Source organism: Equus asinus, chromosome 5, assembly GCF_041296235.1.
Source record: "Equus asinus isolate D_3611 breed Donkey chromosome 5, EquAss-T2T_v2, whole genome shotgun sequence".
NCBI lineage: Eukaryota > Metazoa > Chordata > Mammalia > Perissodactyla > Equidae > Equus > Equus asinus.
The window spans coordinates 80,852,512-80,875,891 of NC_091794.1; the positions used below are offsets into that span (position 1 = coordinate 80,852,512).

The 23,380-nt window shown below is 42.8% G+C and overlaps 1 protein-coding gene across 2 annotated transcripts; it reads right to left on the bottom strand.

Moving 5' to 3' along the window:
* Nucleotides 1–854: 854 nt before the first annotated feature.
* On the bottom strand, nucleotides 855–20,562 carry YBX1 (Y-box binding protein 1). 2 transcript variants are annotated; one of them, XM_044770559.2, is made up of 8 exons: nucleotides 20,195–20,562; nucleotides 19,478–19,541; nucleotides 10,733–10,766; nucleotides 7,949–8,038; nucleotides 7,350–7,652; nucleotides 6,989–7,071; nucleotides 1,884–2,149; nucleotides 855–1,236 (listed from the first exon to the last, which is right to left on the bottom strand). In XM_044770559.2, the coding sequence occupies exons 1-7, from the start codon at nucleotides 20,358–20,360 to the stop codon at nucleotides 1,915–1,917; spliced, it is 975 nt and encodes a 324-aa protein (XP_044626494.1). In that variant the 5' UTR covers nucleotides 20,361–20,562; the 3' UTR covers nucleotides 855–1,236; nucleotides 1,884–1,914. The 2 variants fall into 2 exon arrangements, with proteins under 2 accessions (XP_044626494.1, XP_044626495.1); XM_044770560.2 differs by lacking the exon at nucleotides 7,949–8,038 and having other exon boundaries at nucleotides 20,195–20,526.
* Nucleotides 20,563–23,380: the final 2,818 nt, after the last annotated feature.

Sequence of the window (23,380 nt, forward strand, 5' to 3'; positions counted from 1 at the left end):
ATTTTCATGAAAGGCAAAGAGTTGTCTCAAATTTGAAAGAGAAGTTTGAAAGAGTGTTGCCTACTTGTGTATTACCTTCCCACTTTATTCACCAGTCCCTTAGAATGGAAATAAACAGAGCAATGCAGTCTTGGTTCTGTGAACCCTGAGCACATTGTGGGAAGTGGCACCACCATCTGGACTTACACAGCACTGCAGGACTCCTGGATGTGCCACTCCAGCCTACTCTACATCCCATCATCTTTCCCCTGGGCCACAAAAGCTGGCCTGAATGACCCAGAATGAGTCTCTGGACAGCAGCCAGACTAGTCCATAAAGGGAGTCAAACAGCATCTAAGGAGACATTTTAAAGGAATAGCCAGAACAAGCTTAGGTTACAAAGGAGTTGAGTTCACTGATCTCAATGTCTGTAGCCTTTCCACAGGTGTTACGTTATGTTGTTACCGTCTCTAGTGACTGTGACGCCGGGCTCCATGGCAGGCACCTGACAGCTCTAAGGTGGATGCCTTCACTTGGCGGGCTGAAATCGGAGACAGAAAAAAGTGGCTTCCAGGGATTAGAATCCAGCTGGTCTTTGCTGGAGCATGTCCAGTCCCCTTTACCACTGCCTCCCAGCAGAAGGACCGTACAAAGAGGCCAACGGCTAATTATAACAGTAAGTAAGTATTTTCCAATTTTTAAGCACGAGCCCATAGTTACGTCACTTAATGAAGAATTACACATTTTAAGAAAATTTCCCCGAGCAATTACCAGTGAGTACCATCTATCTGCAGACAGGTCTAAGCTAAGGGTCCTACCACCAGCCAAGGATTTATAAACGAAAATAAAACAATACAGAAATATACACAAAGACAATTATTTAAGACCTTTATTAACAGGTGCTTGCAGTTTGTTGACTTTTTTGAAAAAATCAAGTTGTAAACTTTTATTACAAATTAAAAATGAGGTTCTTAAAAATCTCAACTTGACCAGATATGAAACAATTTAAAAACCTTTAAAGGTGTATTGAGAAAAACCAGGCTTTTTTTTTTTTTTTAAAAAACACGTTTGTCATTACCAAAAAGAGACATCTTTAGGTAAAAATAATAAAAACCCCATGCTGCATAGATAATGCAGATAGTTCTAGTTATCTGGTCAACAGGCAAAAAGCAAGCACTTAAGGTCTTCAGCTCCAATCTTTTGTTCATTTCTTATTGCTGGAATTTCATATTCATTTCTTCTTGTTGGATGACTAAACTGTAAAGAAAAACAGAACAAAGGTTATCTCGCACAGTTCACTGCAATGCTCTCTTAGGACACCACATGGCTCCAGTTCACATTAGCTAAGTAGGGAAGGCAGTGATTTACAACAGGAGTGGACACTGCTGTGTGACAACAACGGTTACTTGCAGGTTCTGGATGACCTTTCGCCACCCACAAATAGTATAGAGGGAAAAGACGAAAAGAACTACTGGCTGAAAATGATAATTCAAGAGCCTAGCAGAGACAATTACATGTCTCTCAGTATCAAGTAAAGGCTGACAGCAAAGGAATCCCTTAATTTTGGAACTGATGATACGATGTCAAAGCTGCCACTTTCCCTGAAGATAATGTACTGAAATCACCAAACTCACTCAGAGAGGTTGACAGAAGGCTCTAATACTCAAGACACAACGTGAAGACAGGCCTCCAGGTAGAAGAACTGAGGTGACTGGAGGCCAAGAATGGTCTGATATTGGCCATTACCAAAAGGCAGAATTTAAGCAACTGTGAGATTAATTCAGGCGGAAGACACTGTAAGTAAACACAGCTTACCTTACCCGATGGACTGGGTTTTTTCTCTTGCCTTAATGCATACCACTCAAGACTGCTCAGAGGCCTGAAGCCCACCTAGGCTTACTTACCCGGATGATGGTAGAGATGGTAAGCCGGCATTTACTCAGCCCCGCCCTGCTCAGCCTCGGGAGCGGACGAATTCTCAGCTGGTGGATCGGCTGCTTTTGTCTCTTTGCCATCTTGTGGTTTAGGGTTTTCTGGGCGTCTGCGTCGGTAATTGAAGTTGCGGCGGTACCGACGTTGAGGTGGCTGCTGACCTTGGGTCTCATCTCCTTGATTTTCCTTATCTTCTTCATTGCCATCCTCTCTAGGCTGTCTTTGGCGAGGAGGGCCCCTGGAATGAATATTGGGCAATCTTGCAATGATAAAACCTTCTTTCTTTAGCCCACCCACCAGTGTTAACACTTGATCCACTCAACCAAACACCATATCTGACCTTTCTGTCAAGCGGTCTGCAAGTAAGTTAGTAGAAATCATAGAGCAAACTTGGTTCATATTTCACAAACAAGTATTTGGAAGTGTTAACTGGAAGATGAGCATTTAAATCTGGTTTTAATGGACTAGCAAACTTTTACTCACACTATACTCTTATTACAAAGCTAATCGTGAAATGACTAAAATGGGCACACCACCATCAAACTCTGATGTTATTTTAAAACGGGCTCTTGGGGCCAGCCCCATGGCCGTAGTGGTTCAGTTCAGCACGCTCAGCTCTGGTGGCCTGGGTTCACATCCCTGACACAGATGTACACCACTCGTCAGCCACACTGTGGTGGTGATCCACATATAAAGTAGAGGAAGACGGGCACAGATGTTAGCTCAGGGTTAATCTTCCTCACAAAAAATAAATACATGAAATAAAATAAAAAAATTTTAAAAGAAAAATAAAATGGCTTTATGGCTTGGGAACAACTGCTAACCTTTGCAGAAGAACACTTGCTAAAAAGGCAAGAAATCAAAATAAAAAAAGATGCCCTCCCCCCTGCATATAAATGACGGTACACAGCAACTGCTAGTCAATCATTAGGGAAATGCAAATCAAAACCCATGACACAACTTCATTATCTACTGGGATGGCCACAACCAAAAGGTCGGAAAATGACCAGCGTCAGTGAAGATGTGGAGAAACGGGAATTCCTCATACATGGCTGGCAGGAATATAAAATGGCACAGCAGCTTTGGAAACTCCTCCAAATTTTGAGGAGTTACTATGTGACCCAGCGATTTCACTCAAGGGTCTATACCCAAGAGAATAATATTTTTAAATAACAAAAAAAGTGGAAACAACTCAAATGTTCATGAACTGATTTAGAAACAAAACATGATACCCATAGAATGGAACATGATTTGTCCATAATAAGGAATCAAGTACCAATACATGCTACAACGTGGATGAACTTTAAAAACAGGCTAAGCCAGAGAAGCTAAGCACATAAAGAAGCCACATATTTTGATTCCATTTATATGACATGTCCACAAAAGGCAAATCCAGCGACAGAAAGTAGCCTAGTGTAAGCAAGTGGCTGGGATAGAGAGGAATGGGGAGTGACTGCTAATGGATATTTTTTGGGGGGAGGTGGGTGATAATGTCTGGAATCAGCAGTAATGGTTGCATAACTTTTTGAGTATACTAAAAGCCACTGAGTTGCACACATGAAAAAAGTTTAAGTGTTACATTCCATCAATATATTATCTTCAATGGCCTGAAATTAAAAATAACCCAGCACCAAAAAAAGATCACAACTTTTTTAATCATCGAGAAAAAGACACTCGATTTCTTTCCCTGGTGATTACAAACATCAGAAAACAGTGACGTTTTCTTGGCCTTTCCTCCATCCATAATCACAGCACCCCAGGAACACCAACGTTAACATCATGCCTTTTATACCTAACCTATCAGTCATCATAGGTTTTAATTCCAATTTAGATCTGTACACCCCATTTTTCACTTCTAAATCCTCCAATCTCCCAACTACCCATTCCAACCCCTCCCCTTCTCCTGAAACCTTCCCATTTTTTTGGAACTCATGGCCAATCTTTGGCAAAACTGCTCTGGCTTTCTCCTGCAGCCTACGAATGGAGCTGCCCCATCCCTATCACTGTGGCTTCTTAGACCATTCCCCCCATTTCTGTCCAAACCCCAAGCTTTCAAATCTTACGTTAGGCTGTGTGTCATTTACCATCATTTTCCTGTCGTAGTTATCACGACAGCCCCAAATAACCCAGGCTTTTAGATTCTTGGCCTCCCATCTGGTCCTTGTTTTCTACTTGAGTTTGCTCAATTTCAAGCATTCCACTCTCCAGTCCGCCCTTCTTATTCCTTCTTGTTCTCTCATTCTTTACTTCCACTAGCACCTATAATTCAGTGATCCTATCACCCAGCCTGTCCCTCACACTCCCTTAATCCTTACCTCCCCCCTTATGTAAGTATAAAGTTCACCATTTATCATTATAACCAATCCCAACCCCAGTATCTCCATCTGGGTAAACAAATGCAGGACAAATCCAACTCTCTGCCCAATCTGAGCCTGCTACTCAAAGTGGCTGGAAAAATACAACCATGCTGGGTGGATGCACTTTAAATTTGTGATTACTACTCTATTATTTGATTTCCCCTATTCTTCTTTTACAGATATAATTTCACATCTTTGTTCCAAACTTCCCAAACCTCCTCTCTTACCTCTCCTTTTGACTTTACTAACACACAGGCGGCCCACATACTCCGGGTTCTTACACAAGAAATGCCCATGGTTCCTAGCGAAAGGCCAACCCCTACTTGTGGACAAAACTATCCCAACTGAAGACAGTTCCAGCAGTCACTCTCCTGCCAACTGTCCTCTTCTATTGCATTTTTGAGCCTACAAATATGCTCTCATTTCCCATAAATAAGGATCCTTTCATGAAGCCACTCTTACCTTAGTGCCACCTCATTTGTCTTTTTTTTCAGCAAAACTCCTGCTTTACCTGCCTCAGATCTCTTTCAATTTGCTCTTGGACCTATACCAATCAGGACTTCAGACTACACATTATAGGCAATATGTGTCATTTACTATTCAAACTGAACAAAAAAATTCCTGGATAAATGGTCTGGAAAGCCCTGCATTCATTGACAGAATCATTGTAAATTTTAAGGCAATTCTATGTCACCATAGGAGTTATCTGGCATTGTCAACAAGTCTATCCATTCGAATGAAGACTACGAAGTCTAACTTAAATCAAAAAGCAAACAGTAAAACTGAAGCACTCAACAAAAATTCATGTGCTATTTTTAACGACACAATGAAACTAGGCAGAAAATTTAAGCAGTTCTACAGTGTAACAAAAAGATAAATCAAGGATTCTGCTGTTGGCACCCATGGATGTAATGGATAGACTGCCATGAAAGCTTATCTTAGACCAACTTTAAAACATTTAACACTGTTTAAAAAATGCTATTCTGATATTATTTGCAATATTTTTGCAAGGTATCTATGTTTAGGTTTAAAACAGTTTGAACCATAATTCAGTTCAAGATCAACAAAGCCTAACAATCTGTCAGCATGAAAAATAATTTTCCTCACTCAACAGGAAGAGCTCATCTATCTCCAACATCCAGCACACAGCCAACACAATCTCCTGGTGGCTCCAGTATTAGAGAACTCCAATTTCAGTGAACATCAGCTAAGACTTGAGCTCGTTTTCATGAATTAGAAACTCTCAGGACAGAACATACATCAATGGAAAGAAGGAAAAAATACATCACAGACATGCCTATTGCAAAACTCAACATACAAGGGCCAGCCCTGTGGTGCAGTTGTTAAGTTCAGTGCGCTCCACCTTGCCGGCCCAGGTTCAAGGGTTGAGATCCCAGGCTCAGACCTATACCACTTGTCAGCCATGCTGTGGCGGTGACCCACATATAAAGTGGAGGAAGACTGGCATGAATGTTAGCTCAGGGCTAATCTTCCTCAGCAAAAAATTCAACAGACATATACTGATGTAGGTAATATAATCTCAATTGGGCTTCCTAGTTCCTAAAGCTCCACTGAGTGCTCATTTTCGTAAAACAGAAAAGTTGTAGTTAGAAACCTCCTCTCTTCTACAGTTCAACATATTTTGAAGACTTCTATATTGTATTTTGGGTACTTTTATAGTAAGGAACTTGTTTTTCTTTTTTTGGTAATATTGGCCCTGAGCTACTAACACCTGTGCCAATCTTCCTCTATTTTTCGTATGTGGGATGCTGCCACAGGATGGCTTGATGAGTGGCGTGTAGGTCTGCGCCCAGGATCCAAACCCGTGCACCCCAGGCCACCAAAGTGGACTACATGGAACGAGCCACAATGCCACTGAGCTGGCCCCAGTAACTTGTTTCTTAAAACTTATTTGGACATCTACAGTGAAGGTTGCTACGTAAGCGATTATCAGTTAAGAAGAGTTATTACTGTATTGGGTTTTTGAGTATATTACCAGTTACCGTTAGGGATCACTTGTAGAGACTCAATGCTTTGATATAAGACCCTTTCAAGAATTACCTGTACACACTATTCCATCCTGCCAGTGTGGGACTGGGACTACTGCATCATGGTGCACTACACTTATGTACTAAACATGTCTGGCTCATGGAGCTCTTCCCCAATTAGTCTATACTCTAATCATTAAACATCCTCCATTTAAAAAGGATTCTCTAATACCCAAGCAGGTAGGTTGGTTGGTTAAGGCTAATAGGGAATTGGGTTTCTTTTTCCCAAAATGTAAATTCTTAATGGAGTGATTTCACTTTGCAACTTTAGGGTGACAAAAAAAAGTACCTACTTACACTGAGAAGTGTTTAATGAAAAATTGTGCCATCTCAAAGATAAAACTCTGTTGATTCTTCATTTATGATACGGTGCAGTTCAGAGCCTAATGCTTAAAAGATTACTTTTACCTTTCTCCTTCCCAATGAAGCAGGTCTTAATTCCATACCCTCATTAGAGGGGGAGGAACAACAACTGTATAAAGTAGAGCTCATCTACACAAGCAGCAAAGATGCAAAGAACATACTCTCAAAGACAACTGACTTCAGGTTCACCTTAGCCATCTGCTGAAAGAAAATGTGAGTGCTAACAGATAAATGACTCAAAAAGACAGCAGGAGACGACGTGACCAAGTCCTAACAGATGTCGGAGAAATTTTTTAATGAAAACCATACCTGCGGAATCGTGGTCTGTAACCCCGATACATATTCTGCCTCACTGGTCTACCTTGTTCTCCTGCACCCTGGTTGTCAGCACCCTGAAAAGACAATGCACATTGAGCCAAATGGATCAGTAACAGTAAAAGCCCAACCAGACAAATCCAAAGTCTAAATACAGAAGTTAAAAGTAAATAAAGGAAATCACCTAATAACTGTGATTATAAGTCATTAAATTTCTGGTTATTAGGAATCAAAAAGTGCTTCCTGTACGATTAATCCAATATAGGGGAAGACACCCAGGAAATGTTTAAAATGCAGTCCTATCAAAAGTTACCACATGCTGCTGTCCATCCTTTTACTTTCTGGTGAGACTTACCTCCATCACTTCTCCTTGCACAGGAGGGTTGGAATACTGTGGTCGACGCCCATAGGGTCTCCGCATGTAGTAAGGTGGGAACCGTCGCCTGCGGTAGGGCCGGCGTTGTTGAGCCTGGCCTTCGGGAGCGCTCTCCGATCCCTCATTCTTTTCCCCACTCTCACTATTCTGGTAATTCTGCTGGTAATTGCGTGGAGGACCCCTGCGACGTGGATAGCGTCTATAATGGTTACGGTCTGCTGCATATTTACTGCCTTGCACTGGAACTCCACCAGGGCCTGTAACATTTGCTGCCTCCGCACCCTACAAAAGCCATCATATATTGACAGTGACAATGGAATTAAGTACACTTAACCAAATTTACACAACACAAACAAAGAGTCTATGTGGCCAGGGGTGCATAGAAATGATTAACTATTAGTTCCTCACTGTTCTGAAGAGATCGCCCTCTAACTGCAGCCAGCACATTAGGTTTGATGCACCTGTGTTCACGTGGTCACCTGACCCATCAATCCACATTAGAGCCACCATCCTCACGGATGAGATCTCCACAATATTGCCATACTGAAGTCAAACCTTTACACAAAAAGCATCCTCACCTTTTCTCCTTCAACAACATCAAACTCCACAGTCTCTCCATCTCCTACACTGCGAAGGTACTTCCTGGGGTTATTCTTCTTTATGGCAGTCTAGTAATATCACATTCCAAAAATAGATTAACAGGGGAGAATAATGTGCTTTTTCATTTAAAATGTACCAGAGTCAATATTATTTTAGCTTGGATACAATACTTAAATTTACCTTTAATAAGACCAAACCGTCAATAAATTTAGAAAAACAGGGACCAATGCTACCCCCAACCTCAATCACAATACTCCAATCTTACAAGGCCCCAGCATTTTACCACTATTTTCCAAACTAAAACAAATAATTTAACACTCAAGACAGACACAACAATATACATTTTTAAAAAATGCTTTTTGCAAAAGCATTATGTGTAGCTTTGAACAAAATGAGGATATCCACCTATCCCCCAAAGACTGCACTTAATAGTAGAAGCTAGCCCCACACAGGGCCAGTTTAGATGACAGGCGAGTTGAGGTTTGCACGCTTCAAAGTTGACCAAACCAACTTGTCCCTGTGGTACCATATCCAACTCAATTGCAAAGGTCAACCAAAATCCCTTCCAACCTGTGATAATACTTCAATGGAAGTGCAATTCACATGTATTAACCGTGTCACTTTTTATATTTTCTGACTGCATGGGACAGTTGGTTATTACCTCCCCCAATACAATAAGTCTCATTGTTACTTGTTCTCTAGACTGCTACAACCAAGTAAAAGGGGAAGAATAACACCTCACATTTGTGTGTAGTACTTCCACTGAGTTCTTTCATATATTACCTATTCAATCTCCTTGTGACAGATGACATGAGGTATTATTACTCCTTTTTAACAGATGATAAAACAGGCTTTTAAAAGTTAGGTGACTTGCCCAAGGTCGTGCAGCTAATAAGCAGCTGAGTGTGGACTTTTCTAAATCCAGGTCTTGGGACTGCAAACCCCATGTTCATCCTACTACATCACAGTGGGATTCATTACAGGATCACCCATGCATTTCCACTCCAGAGGAGGCAGGACAACCAACAAATCTGAAGCCAATTAAGCTAAGTTGCCCAGAACTGCAGTCTCCTTGATACACCACTAAGACCTGAGCAGCCAAAAGTCCCAAGAAACAACTAAATGTTGAAACCACTTCCAAAATAAAGAGGAAAGCATATTGGTGACAACTTGTGGGTCAGTACAAGTGGGTGTCATGCGTTCAGCCAAATAGTTGATCTCATCTGTCATCTAAACTGTCACAAAGTTTTCATACCTTTCATATATAGCCACCTCTCAATTACCTGCAGTCATAGGGGATAGCAGAAGTCTGGATAATTAAAATCCCAAAACTACTATTTCGGTCCGCATCCTCAATGCCCTCCCCACACTCCTCAAACCCTTTAGTGTTGCTGACAGGCCTTGCTGTCTCTTGTTCCTAAGTCTACATATTCCCTTGAACATCAGAAGGGAAGTTAAGGAACACGTAAAAATTGGTTCAATTTTATAAAACAAACATTTGCTTTAAAATAACATCGTCTGAGCAGTCCTATATTTATGTGACGAATTTAAATGTTCCCATACTTGTATTTGTTCCTGCTATTATCTGATAGGGTTCTGGACATACTAGAAATTGATCTGGCTTTCCCCTTCATTGCCACTGAATGCTGTAGAGGACACTTCAGAGAGCTACAAAGCACCAACCCAAGACAGCCCTTCCTAAGAAGTACGCTGCCATGCAAGCTCGCACCTGCCTGAACAAAGGTATGGTGTGGAAAGTGACTGTCTTTTGATGTCTGGATTACAGTATAAAAACCTGGTTTAAAAGTTTTGATTTTCAACACAGTATTTCAACAGTCTTATGAAAAAATTGCAGAGCACGTAAGTACACACATACAAACGTGTTTTTCCTACCTACTGCATAACTGTGAGGGTAATTAAGTCCAATGGAGCCTATAATATACTTAAGTTTGCGATATTAGTGTTCATTTGGCAATCTCTTATTTTAAACAATAAATTCCTTAACCCTCAAGCGTATTTCAAAATATTTCCCTTAAATGGTATTTGAGAAAGTTCAGCACGTAGTAGCTATCCCTATGTTATTTTTTCCCTCTCAAAACACTAAAGCTAATCTAAAAATTATTTAGTGATTAATTGCCAACTTTGCCACGCTGCCTTTTCACTTAACCATAAACTAATGGCGATTTCTAAATTTTCCAAGCCAGCCAAAATTCTCCAGAGGTAAAAACATCTTACCCATTCAAAGTGCTTTAGAATAAAGAGAAGGACCTACATTACTTTGCTAGTTTTCTAGCATTCATTTCAAATTAATGTTTTCCAGCTTTGTTCTAGCTATTTCCCTCCTGATTACTGTGATCTGTCCTCACCAGAGGTAAACCTAATAGCATTTGAAAATATCTCGTCAAAGTTTCTGTCTGTTCATAGCAACATTAGTTCAAGTTTAGGTTAATGGTGGTTTTTCGTTAATCTTAAATTAGGTATGAAAATTCAGTGTACTGAGTTAAGCACATTCAATATTTTACAAAGCTACAACTATTAACAAAATACCAATTTGAAACACCTATTTTAATAAAGTGAACTGACAATACAATGTTTCAATGTATACATTTAAGCATGCTACCACTCTTCCTGTGGGAACTAAATGAATTCTTTGGTGGTTGGGCTTAATAATCTTTTTGCAAAGAACAACAGTTGAGAAGACATCACCCTTTTCTTCTGAGAGGCCTTGAGCTAGAAGTGTAAAGATCCACACGAGCACTCACCTGGTGTACAAATACATCTTCCTTGGTGTCATTCCTGCAAGACAGGACCAAGTTGAACCAGTCAGAAAATGGAATATATTTCAGTGCCAAAGATTAAAAACAAAACTAGTAAGCCATCATGATTTCTGCTTTAAAGACTAAGCTGTTGCCAACAGTTGTAACCTCACTACCTGTAGAAGATAAAAAAAAAAAAAAAAGCCTAAAATCAAAGGGTGACCTAACTAAGCTATTAAGAGGGTAGAAGTGACTAGCAACAGCTGTCTTGTCACTCCTTATATTTCCTTCCATTATTTCCCAGCTTCCTTCTTTTTCACTTCGTCCTCAATCATTTCCTCATCACCGTTTCCAATTCCCAACTCTTCTTGAGGTCCTAAAAGTGACCACTAAAACCCCCTAAGAATGCAGAACACCAGGAGTGAGCCCTAACATAAACTATGGACTTGGGGTGACAATGACATGGCAATGTAAATTGTAACAAACATATCTCTCTGGTGTAGGATCACAGGGGAGGCCACGTGGGTATGGGCATGTCGTATACAGGAACTCTGTATTCTCTGCTCAATTCTGCCACGAACCTAAAACTGCTCTTAAAAATAAAGTATTAATTTATAAAAAGAAAAAACCATAATGAAGTACAAACATGGACACCACCAGTATCCACATTATTCACCTGGCAAACATGGTACTTCAAGGTTATAAAAGGAATATTAGAAAATGTACCAAACTACTTATTTAGTCAGGACAATCTTTTTACCAACAGTACAAAGTAGGCAATACACGAGACAGTCATCCCTGGAAAGCAGCTTAGGGAGATGCTTTATGGAGACAAACACTAAACAAAAACTCACTAATGACGTCATGCCAGACAACATAGTACTCATTTATTCTGCTGAAACTAAATCAACCTACTAGGGATTATCATGGCCAAAGTGTAAATGAATTTTAGGAAGAAATTCGACTGCTCAGAAAATGCAGTTTCAGCCAAGATAGACAACTATGGTTTAGATGCATTACACTGATCTAGTTACAATTTGTCAAATGACTACCCAGAAATTCAAGGAAATGCTAACATAAAACCAAATTTTTAGCCCTCATTCTACTGTTAACAATTCTCTGATGCTGGAAAGCTGCCTCCTCACTGGATCCTTTCTTCACCTGCAAAATGGGAAAAACGAAATAGACACAGAGCAGCTTACGTTATAGAGGGTTTAAGCTCCAGATACTGTGCCACATGCTTTAACTGTATCACTCAATCCTCACAATCCTGAGGCAGATGCTATTATCAACCCCCATCCTATAAACTGGGAAAATAAAGTATGTGGTCATTTCCTCATAGTGGTAGGTCTGACTCTCCAGGCCCTGGTCTTCACTATGCTGAAAACTCAAAAAGGACCAGTCTGGAAATCCTTCCATTTTAGCTTTAGAAGTAGGTAACAGCATATGGTTTCTCCAATTTTCTGAAAAGACTACAAATAATAAGGATCCCTATACCCTTGCCTGCAGTACAGTTATTCCGTGATGAGACCAGGGCTCTGCTACATATTCCCCCACACAACCCTTCAACATGTAAAAACCATTCTCAGCTCACAAACCAAACCAAACCAGTTGTGACTTGGTAGTTTTTTGACCCCTGATCTACAGTAACACTGGAAAAAATGCATGCCGTGGCCACTAGAGATCTTACTGAGGAAGGAAAAGCAGCAATTAAAATACTTTCACCTAGCACGCAGCATATTGTAGGAACATGGTGGGTTCTCAAATTTTTAAAATATTTATTGAGTGCCTACTATTCACTTAATACTAGGCCAGTTTCTAAAATTAAAATGTAATTACCGTCACCTTTTACTGTTCTAAAAGCTACTCTTTCACATTATTCCATCTTATTAGTTATTCCAAAATCTGCCACAAGCCAGTGGGCCTACAATGAAAGGATAGCAAATCCAAAGGCTTCATTCATTCCTTTAAAATAAAGGTGAGTATAGTTATGCACCACATAATGTTTCTGTCAATGATGGACTGCACACACAACCACATATTCGACAGCGGTCCCATAAGATTAGTATCATACAGCCTAGGTGTGTAATAGGCGATACCATCTAGGTCTGCGAAAGTACACTAGATGATGTTCACATGACAACAAAATCTCCTTAACCATGGATTTCTCAGAACGTATCCCTGTCTTAAGCAATGAATGACTGTATTTTCTTGTGCTAGCTAGCTAGCTACTATGCTAAGCACCAGAAATAAAAATACGACATGACCTATCCTCAAGGATTTTAATCTAGAAGGCCACCACCATTCAATCCAACAGAGCAGCTGAATGACCAATATGGTTTTCTGCATATTACAGTATGTTTAGCCATACTAATCAGAGAGAGGAGCAGGTGGTATGTAGAGTACAGCAGTTAAGAACTCCTTACTAGAACCAGTGGAGCCAAAACTGGAATCCCAGCTATCCCATTAGTAATGACATGCTCTTAGGCAAGTTGCCTTATTTGTTAAGTTGGGGATAACAGCAACCACTTATTATGTGTTCACTATTTCTTTTTTAAACCCAGTGAAAGCCACACTATATTCAAATCCAAGCCTATCCATACTGCTGCCACTTGAAACAATTATTTCACTTGCAGTCTGGTGCCCAGAACTGCTGTCCAATAGAAACAAAATATACGGGGCCAGCCAGGGGTTCACCGGTTCAGATCCTGGGCGTGGACCTATGCACAGCTTATCAAGCCATGCTGTGGCAGCACCCCACATATAAAATAGAGGGGGATGGGCACAGGTGTTACCTCAGGGCCAATCTTCCTCAAAAATAAAAAAGAAACAACATACAAGCCAAATATAAGTATATTTTCTAGTAGCCATAAGTAAAAACAGGTAAAATTAATTTCATTATTTCCACATGTATAATCAATAAAAAAACTGGAGTATTTCACATTTCGGAAAACAAGATTCACATACTCAAGCTACTCAAAAAGTGGTTCAAAACACTAAATTGAGTATCAGTTTTAAGGTACTAATTAGAATAAAAATTCATTTTCTCAAGTGCACTAGGCAAATTTCAAGTGCTCAACAAGCACATGTGTCTGATGGCTACTGTACTGGACAGCATGGGTCTACACTACTCCATCAGCCATCACTCTGTTTATCACATGCCAGCCCTCCCAGTCTCCTGCAATCAAGTGTACTCTTTCGGTTGTATTCTTCTACTCTACCCCATGTTAATAAGGACACTATTTACTGCAGAAAATTTTTTAATGAAAAACACACTTGGAAGATTTTCTCACCTACCTAGAAATACAGTATTGTTCTTATTCAGCAAATGAGGACACAATACTGACTTCAAGGAAAAAGGAATCACAGAGCAAGGGGCTGAAGAGAAAAGGGGACACTGTTCTAAGTTAGAGGAATGCTAAAGAAAGAGGAAGAAACCCTGCTGGGATTGAAAGAAAATGGAAGTCTCTTCAAGAGTTCCTAATGTAGCACAAAGAAGGGTAACCATGCAGCCAGCACTAAACCCCTATACTATTAAATATATCCAACTTAAAAAGGGTCTTAAGATATCCTAAAATTTTACGAAACATTTTTAGCCAAGTCACAGAACTGCCATCAGACAGACCTACCATACACAGGCTCATCCATTCACAACCAAATGCTCTTATGCTATTACCTTGTTGCAGATTACCACACCAAGCCATTCCAACAGCTTAACATGCCCAAATGCATAAATTTATGATCCTATAGCTATAAAAACAAACTCCAGGATTTAGCATCTATAAGCTCCAGAACCCAAAGCATCCAGACATCGAGTCCTGCAGATGTGCCCTAAGATCACAAACCCCACTTATCTTTTCACTTGTTCTCTATTAAACACTCCTCACACCCAACAGATACACTCTCATTTCCTACACTACTTTCTACCCTTCTGCCTTAGGTGAACTGGATAGTAGATGCTACCAAGAGCTGAGACTGGAGTATAGGAAACTAAGCAACCACAGCCCCAAGTACTAGAAAAACAGGTGAATACACTAGCTCTCTATTCTAGATTTTAAGATGAAAAGATTTTACATATCAAAGACTTGGCGAACACAGATGACTTCTGGCCAACTTAAGATCAGTTGTTAACATAGCCAGAACATAAATCAATCCTAAAATGCCAAGTCACTGTCTTATTAAGAGCCCCAGTTCTCAAAAAACCAACCAATACATAGTGCTTTTTAAGACTGCCAATGACACATCATGACTTGGGGACTACTTAAATTATCTTTTTATGCCTCCCTCCTCCCCATCTCTTCCTCAGCACCACACTGCCAAGTCTTTAACCATTCCCCAGCACGACAACATTTAGTCAATTATGTTGTAGACTATCCATGACTTCTATGACTTAAGATCAGTCTGACTTTAACTGCCCAAGAGACTTGGCAATCATCTTTCCACAGGTCTACAAACTTTTAAAGGACCACATAGCATTTTAGGCTTTGTGAGGTCAGGCTCTGTGGCTATTCTTTCTTCCTCTTCTTCTTCTTTTAAAAAAAAAAAAGATTGGCACCTGAGCTGACATCTTTTGCCAATCATCACCCCCCCCCAGACCCGGTCCCAGTCCCCAAAGCCCCCAGTACTTGGTTGTATATTCTAGCTGTAGGTCCTTCTGGGTGAGCTATGTGGGATGCCGCCTCAGTATGGCCTGATGAGTGGTGCCATGTCCGCGCCCAGGATCCGAACCAGAAAACCCTGGGCCACTGAAGTGGGGAGCACAAACAACCACTCCACCATGGGGCCGGCTGCTCTTTCTTCTTTTTTAAACAACCCTTTAAAAAGGCAAAACCCATTCTCAAATCACCAGTCACATAAGAACAGAAGTAAAAAGATTCAGAAGTGGGATAAACGTCTAACGTTCCCTCCTTTAATTCCTTAACTGCCTCCCAATATTAGCTATTAAGCAAGTCCTTTAATTCATAAAGCCAATCCACATGATGAACTGGAACTGTTATGGCAATCCCCAACTACATGAAATTGGCAGTGAGAAGCAGAGAGCTTTTCAGATCTGGGGAACTAGTAGTCAGCACATAAGAGCTTCGGTGACATGCTGGAGATCTTTCAATGGCTAAGAATATCCACCCTAACAAATTATCTGTAACAATGTGGACAACAATCAATTTGAAGATGACTAGAGTCTATTTTCAGAGACGGCATAATAGCACTTAGTAAACACAAACTCCAGAGTCAGAAAAGCGAGTTCAAATCCTAGCTCTGCAACTTACTAGCTATGCTTCCTGGGGCAAATTTACCCAACCTTTCTGTGCCTCAGAACAGCACTCACACATCAAAAGTCTTGAAAATTAATTTGTTCATTTAAAGCATTTACAATAGTGCCTGGTACAAGTACTTAATAAACACTAGCTACTTTTATCACCATGTGTGAAGGAAGTCACCTTTATCAGTTATATACACATGGGATCCCCAAAAGGGAGAGTGAACGTGACAGCCATGACTAAGTATTTTTGTAAAGAGGGATAGCTAAGCCTCTCCCTGGCTTGGTTTATTATACTCTTCCTAAACCATGAGTAATAAACTCAAATGCATATACACAGGCCAAGCAGGAAGGGCAGTCAATATCAGGAGAAAACTAAGCCTGACAGACTGCGGTAAAAAGGGAAATGTATGTCCCATTTAAAAGTGATTAATAATACGCACGGCCAGTTGATTTTTATTTACATGGGACTACAGGCCCCAAAGCTAAAATTTATCTTAAAAAAGATGATAATCTGATATTTTTGGCATTATCTCCTGAGTTTTAAATGTCGGTAATTAATTCCAATTCTTTTTAAGACACTGTACTGTCCAAATGAAACATCTGGGGGTAGATTTAACTAGTAGGCCACCAGTTTGTGACCTCTGTCCTACGTGAGTCTCTTTGCTCCAAATTCCTTGCCCACTCAAAATATTAGAATGACTAATTTAGCATTTTAAGTACACTGGAGAGCAGAAAAGTACTCCTATTCTGGTCACTATAAAAGATGCATACCCCACTGAAAAGTAAGTTGTTACTGATTCATGCCAACCTTTCACGAGTCTGGTGAGCATGGATTAATCCTCAACAGCTGGAAGCAAAAGACAAAATCTGGTTTCTAGATTTAAAAAGCAGACAATGAAACCCTGAAACCACTGACCCCTGTAGTATCCTTCCATTGATGTCTTCAATAGTTTGGAGTGAAGTTTTTCATAATAAAATGAAAAGTCATTTTGGGGAGCTAATAAACCCTTCTAGTCACATAATCCAATTATCTTTTGCAGACACAGCACACAAAGGAATTCCTCAGAATTCCTAGATTACATGGCCTAACAAAATTAAGCCAAAATTTTTGCTATTTTTAAAGCTCCATGCTCTTATTTAGCACCTTTTATACAATAAAACTATCAAAAGAAAACCCTTTAAAAAATAATTCTACCAAGGCTATAAAAATTATCACAGATAATTCAGATTGAAATGCTTACAATGAAAATATATTTCTTTGAAGGCAAGAAATTTACATTAAAATATCCACTTTAATTACAAAAATCTTAAGAATCTAGAATATATTCTTCGTAGAATCCCAAGCTTAAAATTAGTGCCAAGGTAATCATTGCAAACACTGCATCTTCTCCTTTACAGGACCGCTCCCCCACCCCTTCAGGAGAGCCAGGTGCCTCCAGCCCTGTCCACACACTGAGCCAACTGCTAACTCCCCAGAACTGTAGTTCTTTTAAGACATATATCTTCCTGGACTTAACCGTAGTCGGATTTTACAGTATCTTAACTCAAAAAGTCTGAGAATCACTGAAACGACCAGTTTAGAAATATAAAAGTTTAGGTTAGGAAAATCCAAACAAAGGATCATCAAATGCCAATTTAATTGAACTTGCCCTGGAAGATGACCAACTGAGTTGATTGCAAGTCAGAACAGAGATATTCAAAGAATGGTATCTCATACAATAACAATATGTAAAGAACTCCTCTTACTGCGAGTATCAACTGTTTGCTTCAAAAATATCATAACCTATGGCCATTTAACAAAATGCAGCAAAACAGAGGCACATGCTACACGTTGAAAGCACACACAAACTACAACCTAACCACGGAAAAAGCTGCAAATTACAGTCCCTTCTGATGCGCATACCAGCAATATCCTATCATTATCTTGGGTCAAGGGTTAAAAGCAATGGTTTTCAAGATATGGCCCACAAGTCATAATCACCTGAAATTCTTGTTAAAAATGTACCCCAAACCCAACGAATCCAAGCTAGGAAGGAAGAACTCAGGAATTTGCATTTTTAATACCCTTCCATGGTTAGCACACTTAAATTTGAAAACCACTGGTTTAAGGGTTAGGACAGGAAGAAGAATGAGAGTAAGACAGAGATACTAAGTGATGCTCACAATCAACCAACTAAAAACTGGTCAAATATAAGCACCAAAGCACTCCTTTCCTTCCTAATTAGTAACTCGTTATAAAAGAACATGACAAATGTAGCCTTAGCTTTGTCACAAGGCAGTGTAAAAACAGATGGAAAATTCCTAAAGATTCTGGAAGAAACAAAATGTTTCTCCATAACTGCAAACGTGGAAAACGGACCATCAAATACTTACAATCACTTTTGCTTTAATACTTTATTATGTCTGTCTGTGAGCTTGATCTCGCCCATTTGGTTTCCTGAAGTGGTATGCATTTCACAAACATGCGGTGTTACTACTTAATCTTAAGTGTTCTTTTGAACATCTAGTCGTTTAAGGCCTTCTGAAGTATGGAAGAAAGAAAACGCCGAGATGGTGTCACACCTGTAAGGCCCACATGGTACCAGCAGCCCGGTGCCCTCCACCCCTGTAGCTGCACTAGTGGCCCTGGCAGCCATCTTGAAAACGATGCCCGGCTCCAAGGAGACCACTGAAGAGCGCCGTGAGCAACCTGTGCGTTACCATCACTACCGCTACAAACAGTCCTGAGGATTAATCCTAAGGATGTAGTTTGTAGCTTCGCCTTCACACACGAAGAACAATGTTATCGCAGACTAAGGCCACTCTAATAAGCTATAACCAAAGCTGTCACAAAAGTCATTTAACAGGTATAACTTCAGGGCAAGAGGAGAAAGAAAAATTGAGAAAAGGAAAGACCATTTTCTTCCAGCTGTTACTTACTCTACGAATAAGAGCAACTCTGCTGTCAAAGTAGTCCTAACATGAAATTTATCCGAGGCACTCAAGACAGCACACGCCGAAATGTCACAACAAAGGCAATAACTTTATAGTCAAAAGGACAAGGCTCCCCATCCTGGCACTGTCAAATCCCGTTACCTCCGAAGGTTGACAGCCTGTAAACACCCTATGCACTAATTAGTGGGTCACATTTTCAAATACCGGTTTCAAGAACGTATAAAAAGATGACAAGGACAAAAATGGGGTGGGCCCAAACCTAGGAGAATTAGACTAGGTCTTCGTTTCCTCGGGTCGCCCTGTTAGTTGGCTCGCTCGCTCCGCTTGCCTTTTAAATTGCTTTGCAGCATAAGAAGCCTTTTAAATTGCAGATTAATATTTAGCTGCAAAACAAAGAATCTCTACATCCACTAATCCCTTCCGTCATCAGAGGAAACAAAACCCACACCAACAATACACCAGAGGTGGCAAGCTACACCTGCTCGAGCCATCCCGAGCCTGCAGAGGGAGCGGAGCATGCAAGACGTGGGCCCGGGCTTCCGCGGCGGTCATCTCACCTGTTGATGAAACCATATCCGTTTCTTACATTGAACCATTTTACTGTTCCCAAAACCTTCGTTGCTGGAAAGAGGGAAGAAAAAACCCACGATTACCAGACATCCATTTTTTTTTTCAAACCGCCACGCTTCAGCATCCGGTCCCTCCCGCGCTCCCCGGCGGCCACCTGACAGCCTTTCTCTGTTCGGGGCCCGCTCGCCGGCGCCCGAGCCGCGCACGTGGGTGAGCTCGAGGCCCCGAGGCCAGGCGGCCGGGGCGCGGGTGCGGGTGCGGCCGCGGGGCGCCGAGCACGTGAGGAAGGGGAAGCGGCCCGGCCCACTCCGGCCTGCGTAGGAGGCGCGCCGCGCCCTCGGGGCACACGCGGAAGGGAGCGGGTGGGGACGGAACAACGGCGTGAGGGCCGAGCGCACGCGGCCGGCGGGCGCCGAGGGGAGGGACCCCGCCGCACACGCGGCCGGCGGCGCGCAGCCGCCCGGGGGAGGGGCGCGCGGCCGCGCGGGGTCCGCAGGGGGCGCGGGAGGCGGCGCGCGCGCGCCCGCCGGGCACGCGGAGCGGGCGGGCCGGCGGCCGCGAGTGGGGCGGCCTGGGGGAGGGGCGGCCGCGCGCCGCCGACTCGGTGCCCCCGACCGCGCGCCCGCCGGCTCGCCCCGCTTGGGCTAACGGTTCCGCCGCCAGGCTGCCCTACGGCCCCACCCCCGTCCCCGCTCGGCCCTCACCGATGACCTTCTTGTCCCCGCCGGCAGGCGCCGCCGATGTGAGGCCGCCCGGGCCGCCGCTCCCTGCGCCGCTGCCCGTGGTGCCGGGCTTGGTGTCGGCAGCGCTGAGGGCGGGGGCGGCGGGGGGGGCGGCGGGCGGCTGCTGGGTCTCGGCCTCGCTGCTCATGGTTGCGGTGATGGTGACTGGGGCCGGCTGCGGCAGCTGCGGCTCCTCCCGGGGTGTGATGGTAACTAGGCCGGCGGCGGCGGTGGGGCTGCTCAGGGCTCTCTGGGGTCCGCTCTCCGCTCCCGCTACCGATCGAACTAGCGAGAATGGCGGGACGGGCGGGATAAGCCCTGCGATCGACCCGCCCTAAGCATCGTTCACTGGCCAGCGGTGCTGTCAATCTCACCACCTGACCTCCACTCCTGGCTTCTACTGGCTAATACTTTATCGCTCTTCCACTCTCATTGGCTCTTAGGCGGCTAATTCGGCCGACCTACAACCGTTCCTGCCTCCGCCGCCGCCATAGAGACCGGAACTAGAATTAGAGTAGAGTCACCACGAGAACCATAGAGTGCCCGAGAGGACGGGCAGAGAGAACGTGACTTTCACGAGGCTGCAGCCTGGGCGGGAGGGCCCCACGTCCAGGGTTGTGCCCTGGCCGAAGGAAGGACACAGCCAAACACCTGAGCCGGGATTACCCAGCCTGACCCGGGGGCTTGGAAGGGGGCCCGACGACACCTCAGCCACATGTGGAGAGAAGGCCTCCCTCCCTGCTCCAAATATGGTCCTTGTGACCTCAGACCATTACTGCGGATAGAGCCGTCTTTTCTACAATGGCCGTGTACTCGCAGCACAGCCGAGGGTCTCTGGAACAGACTTAACCGTATGCATTCAAAGAGCGCCTGTTTTCGGCGGAGCAGTCACCTTGGAGGGGTACGCAGGCTCTCAGACCGCCCCTGCTCAGCATATTTGGGGCGGAGGGCTGGGGTGTACTTCATGGGGACCCGCCTTCGGATCCATCTTACCAGGCATAGAAGGACTATCTTGTTAAGTATTCATGTCCTTTTGTATTGGCCCCAAATCAGATTTAATTTCAGCTCACGTCTACTGAGCAAGCTAGGGATTTTTCTTGCATTTTATCCTTACAGCAACCACGTGAAACAGGGATTACTGTCCACGTTTCAAAAACGATTTATAATTGAGGCTGCCACCTTATGTGGCTGAAGTCCTCCACCTTCATTCGTCTTTCTTAAGCTCTCCTAACTGCTGGGGCAGGCTAGTTCACCAGTCAGTTTCTGCTTTCTTAAATCCAGTCTAGAGATGAAGGCAGAAATTTAAAAACCCCACATTCCAAACACTCCACCGCTGCAAAAGCACAAAGCGTTTTGGGAGTGGAGGTGGGCAGAAGGTGGAGTGCTGACTCCCGGCACATGGAGGTTTATGCAGTGGCCTAAAGGCAGGATGAGATGGGAAATGCAAGTAAAGTAATCCAGTAAGACTAGAATGAAGACACTGGATTATAGAGGTAGGCAGGGTCAGATGAGGAACATTTTATTTGAAATTTATCCTAAGGGCAATAGTGAGAAGGCTAATTTTAGTTGTAAGTAGGGAGTGGCATGATCTTTTTTTTTTAAATGGCTGTTCAATGGAGAATGGGTTGTATGTAGAGCAGCAAAAACAGAAGTAGGGGAAGCAGTTAGGAGGCTGGTGCAGTAGTCCTTACCCCATCAGCGTCATCTACGCCTGTCAGTTGCACCTCCTAAACGCGCTCTGAATCAGTCCTAACAAGCTCTAAATGCCAAGCCAGAGTCTCTTCATTCCCACTGCTACTACTCCGGTGTGGGCCATCGCCATCTAGGGCTTAGAGCACACCTTCTCTGTAAGGGCTAGAGAGCAAACATTTTCAGCTTTGCAGGCCAGATGATTCTCTCAGCTACTCAACTTTAGAGCCCGAAAGCAGCCACAGACAATCAGTAAACAAGTGCATCTGTGTTCCAAAAACCTTTATTTATGGTTGCCAAAATTTGATTTTTACATGTCACAAAATACTCTTCTTCAGATTTTTCTCAACTATTTAAACATTTAGAAACTTTTTTTTTTTTGAGGAAGATTAGCCCTGAGCTAACATCCATGCCCATCTTCCTCTACTTTATATGTGGGACGCCTGCCACAGCATGACTGGACAAGTGGTGCCTAGGTCCACATCCAGGATCCAAACTAGCGAACCCCAGGCCGCCGAAGCAGAACGTGCAAACTTAACCATTATGCCACTGGGCTGACCCTAGAAACCATTCTTATTCCTAGATCTCGAGCCATTGAAAAGCAGGGAGTGAGATCTGGCCTGCCAACCGTAGTTTGCTGTGGCTGCCTAGCCACTCTGTCTACCTCTTACTCTAATATTCCCACTCCATAATATCCGGAATGTTCTTTTGAAAACATCTGATCATGACACTGTCTTCCTTAAGATCTTTCCGTGACTACCACTACCCTTGGGATTGTCCAAATTCCTTAAAGTGCTTTACCGGACTGTGACTTCTCTACACTCACCTCCCACTCTCCTTTCACATTCCCTACCCAACCTTCCAGGTGATCTTTTAGCCGTTGCTTTCTTTGGGCTATCACATACTACTCTGTCTACTTGTAACTCTTCCTTTCTCCCTTCTCCCGCTTACCTCTTCATCCTTCAGGTGCTGCCTCAGTTGTTCCTAGACTTTCCTATCTAAACACACTGTATTGCACTAATTCTTCCCTGCCAGACTATGAGTTCCTGGAGCATCTAGCATAGTACCTGACACACAATCTCTTAATACATTTGTTACATGAATGACGTGGTGTAGAAAATGGATTGGATAAGAAGGTACTGTCAGCAGAGAGGTCTTCTGGGCAGCTGCACCAGTAATCCGAATGAGAAACACTAGCAGCAACAATGTGTATGGAGACAAGGAGGTGGATTCTAGAGCTGCTGTTCATCTCTTCCAGCTCCAAATGACTTTTGACTGTTAAAAAGGAAATGTTTCCTCAAAAGGCAGTTCTGCCAACACTGAGGACATTTAAACATGTGCCCTATAGGCTTGAGAGCTTTTCCCCAAAGTGGAGTTACAAAGACAGAGAGAACAATGGCAGCAGCAGCTCTGTGAGTAAGTGAGCAACCTTCCCTAACTGCTCTGAAGGGACGGCTTCCCAAGCAGAAATATAAATTC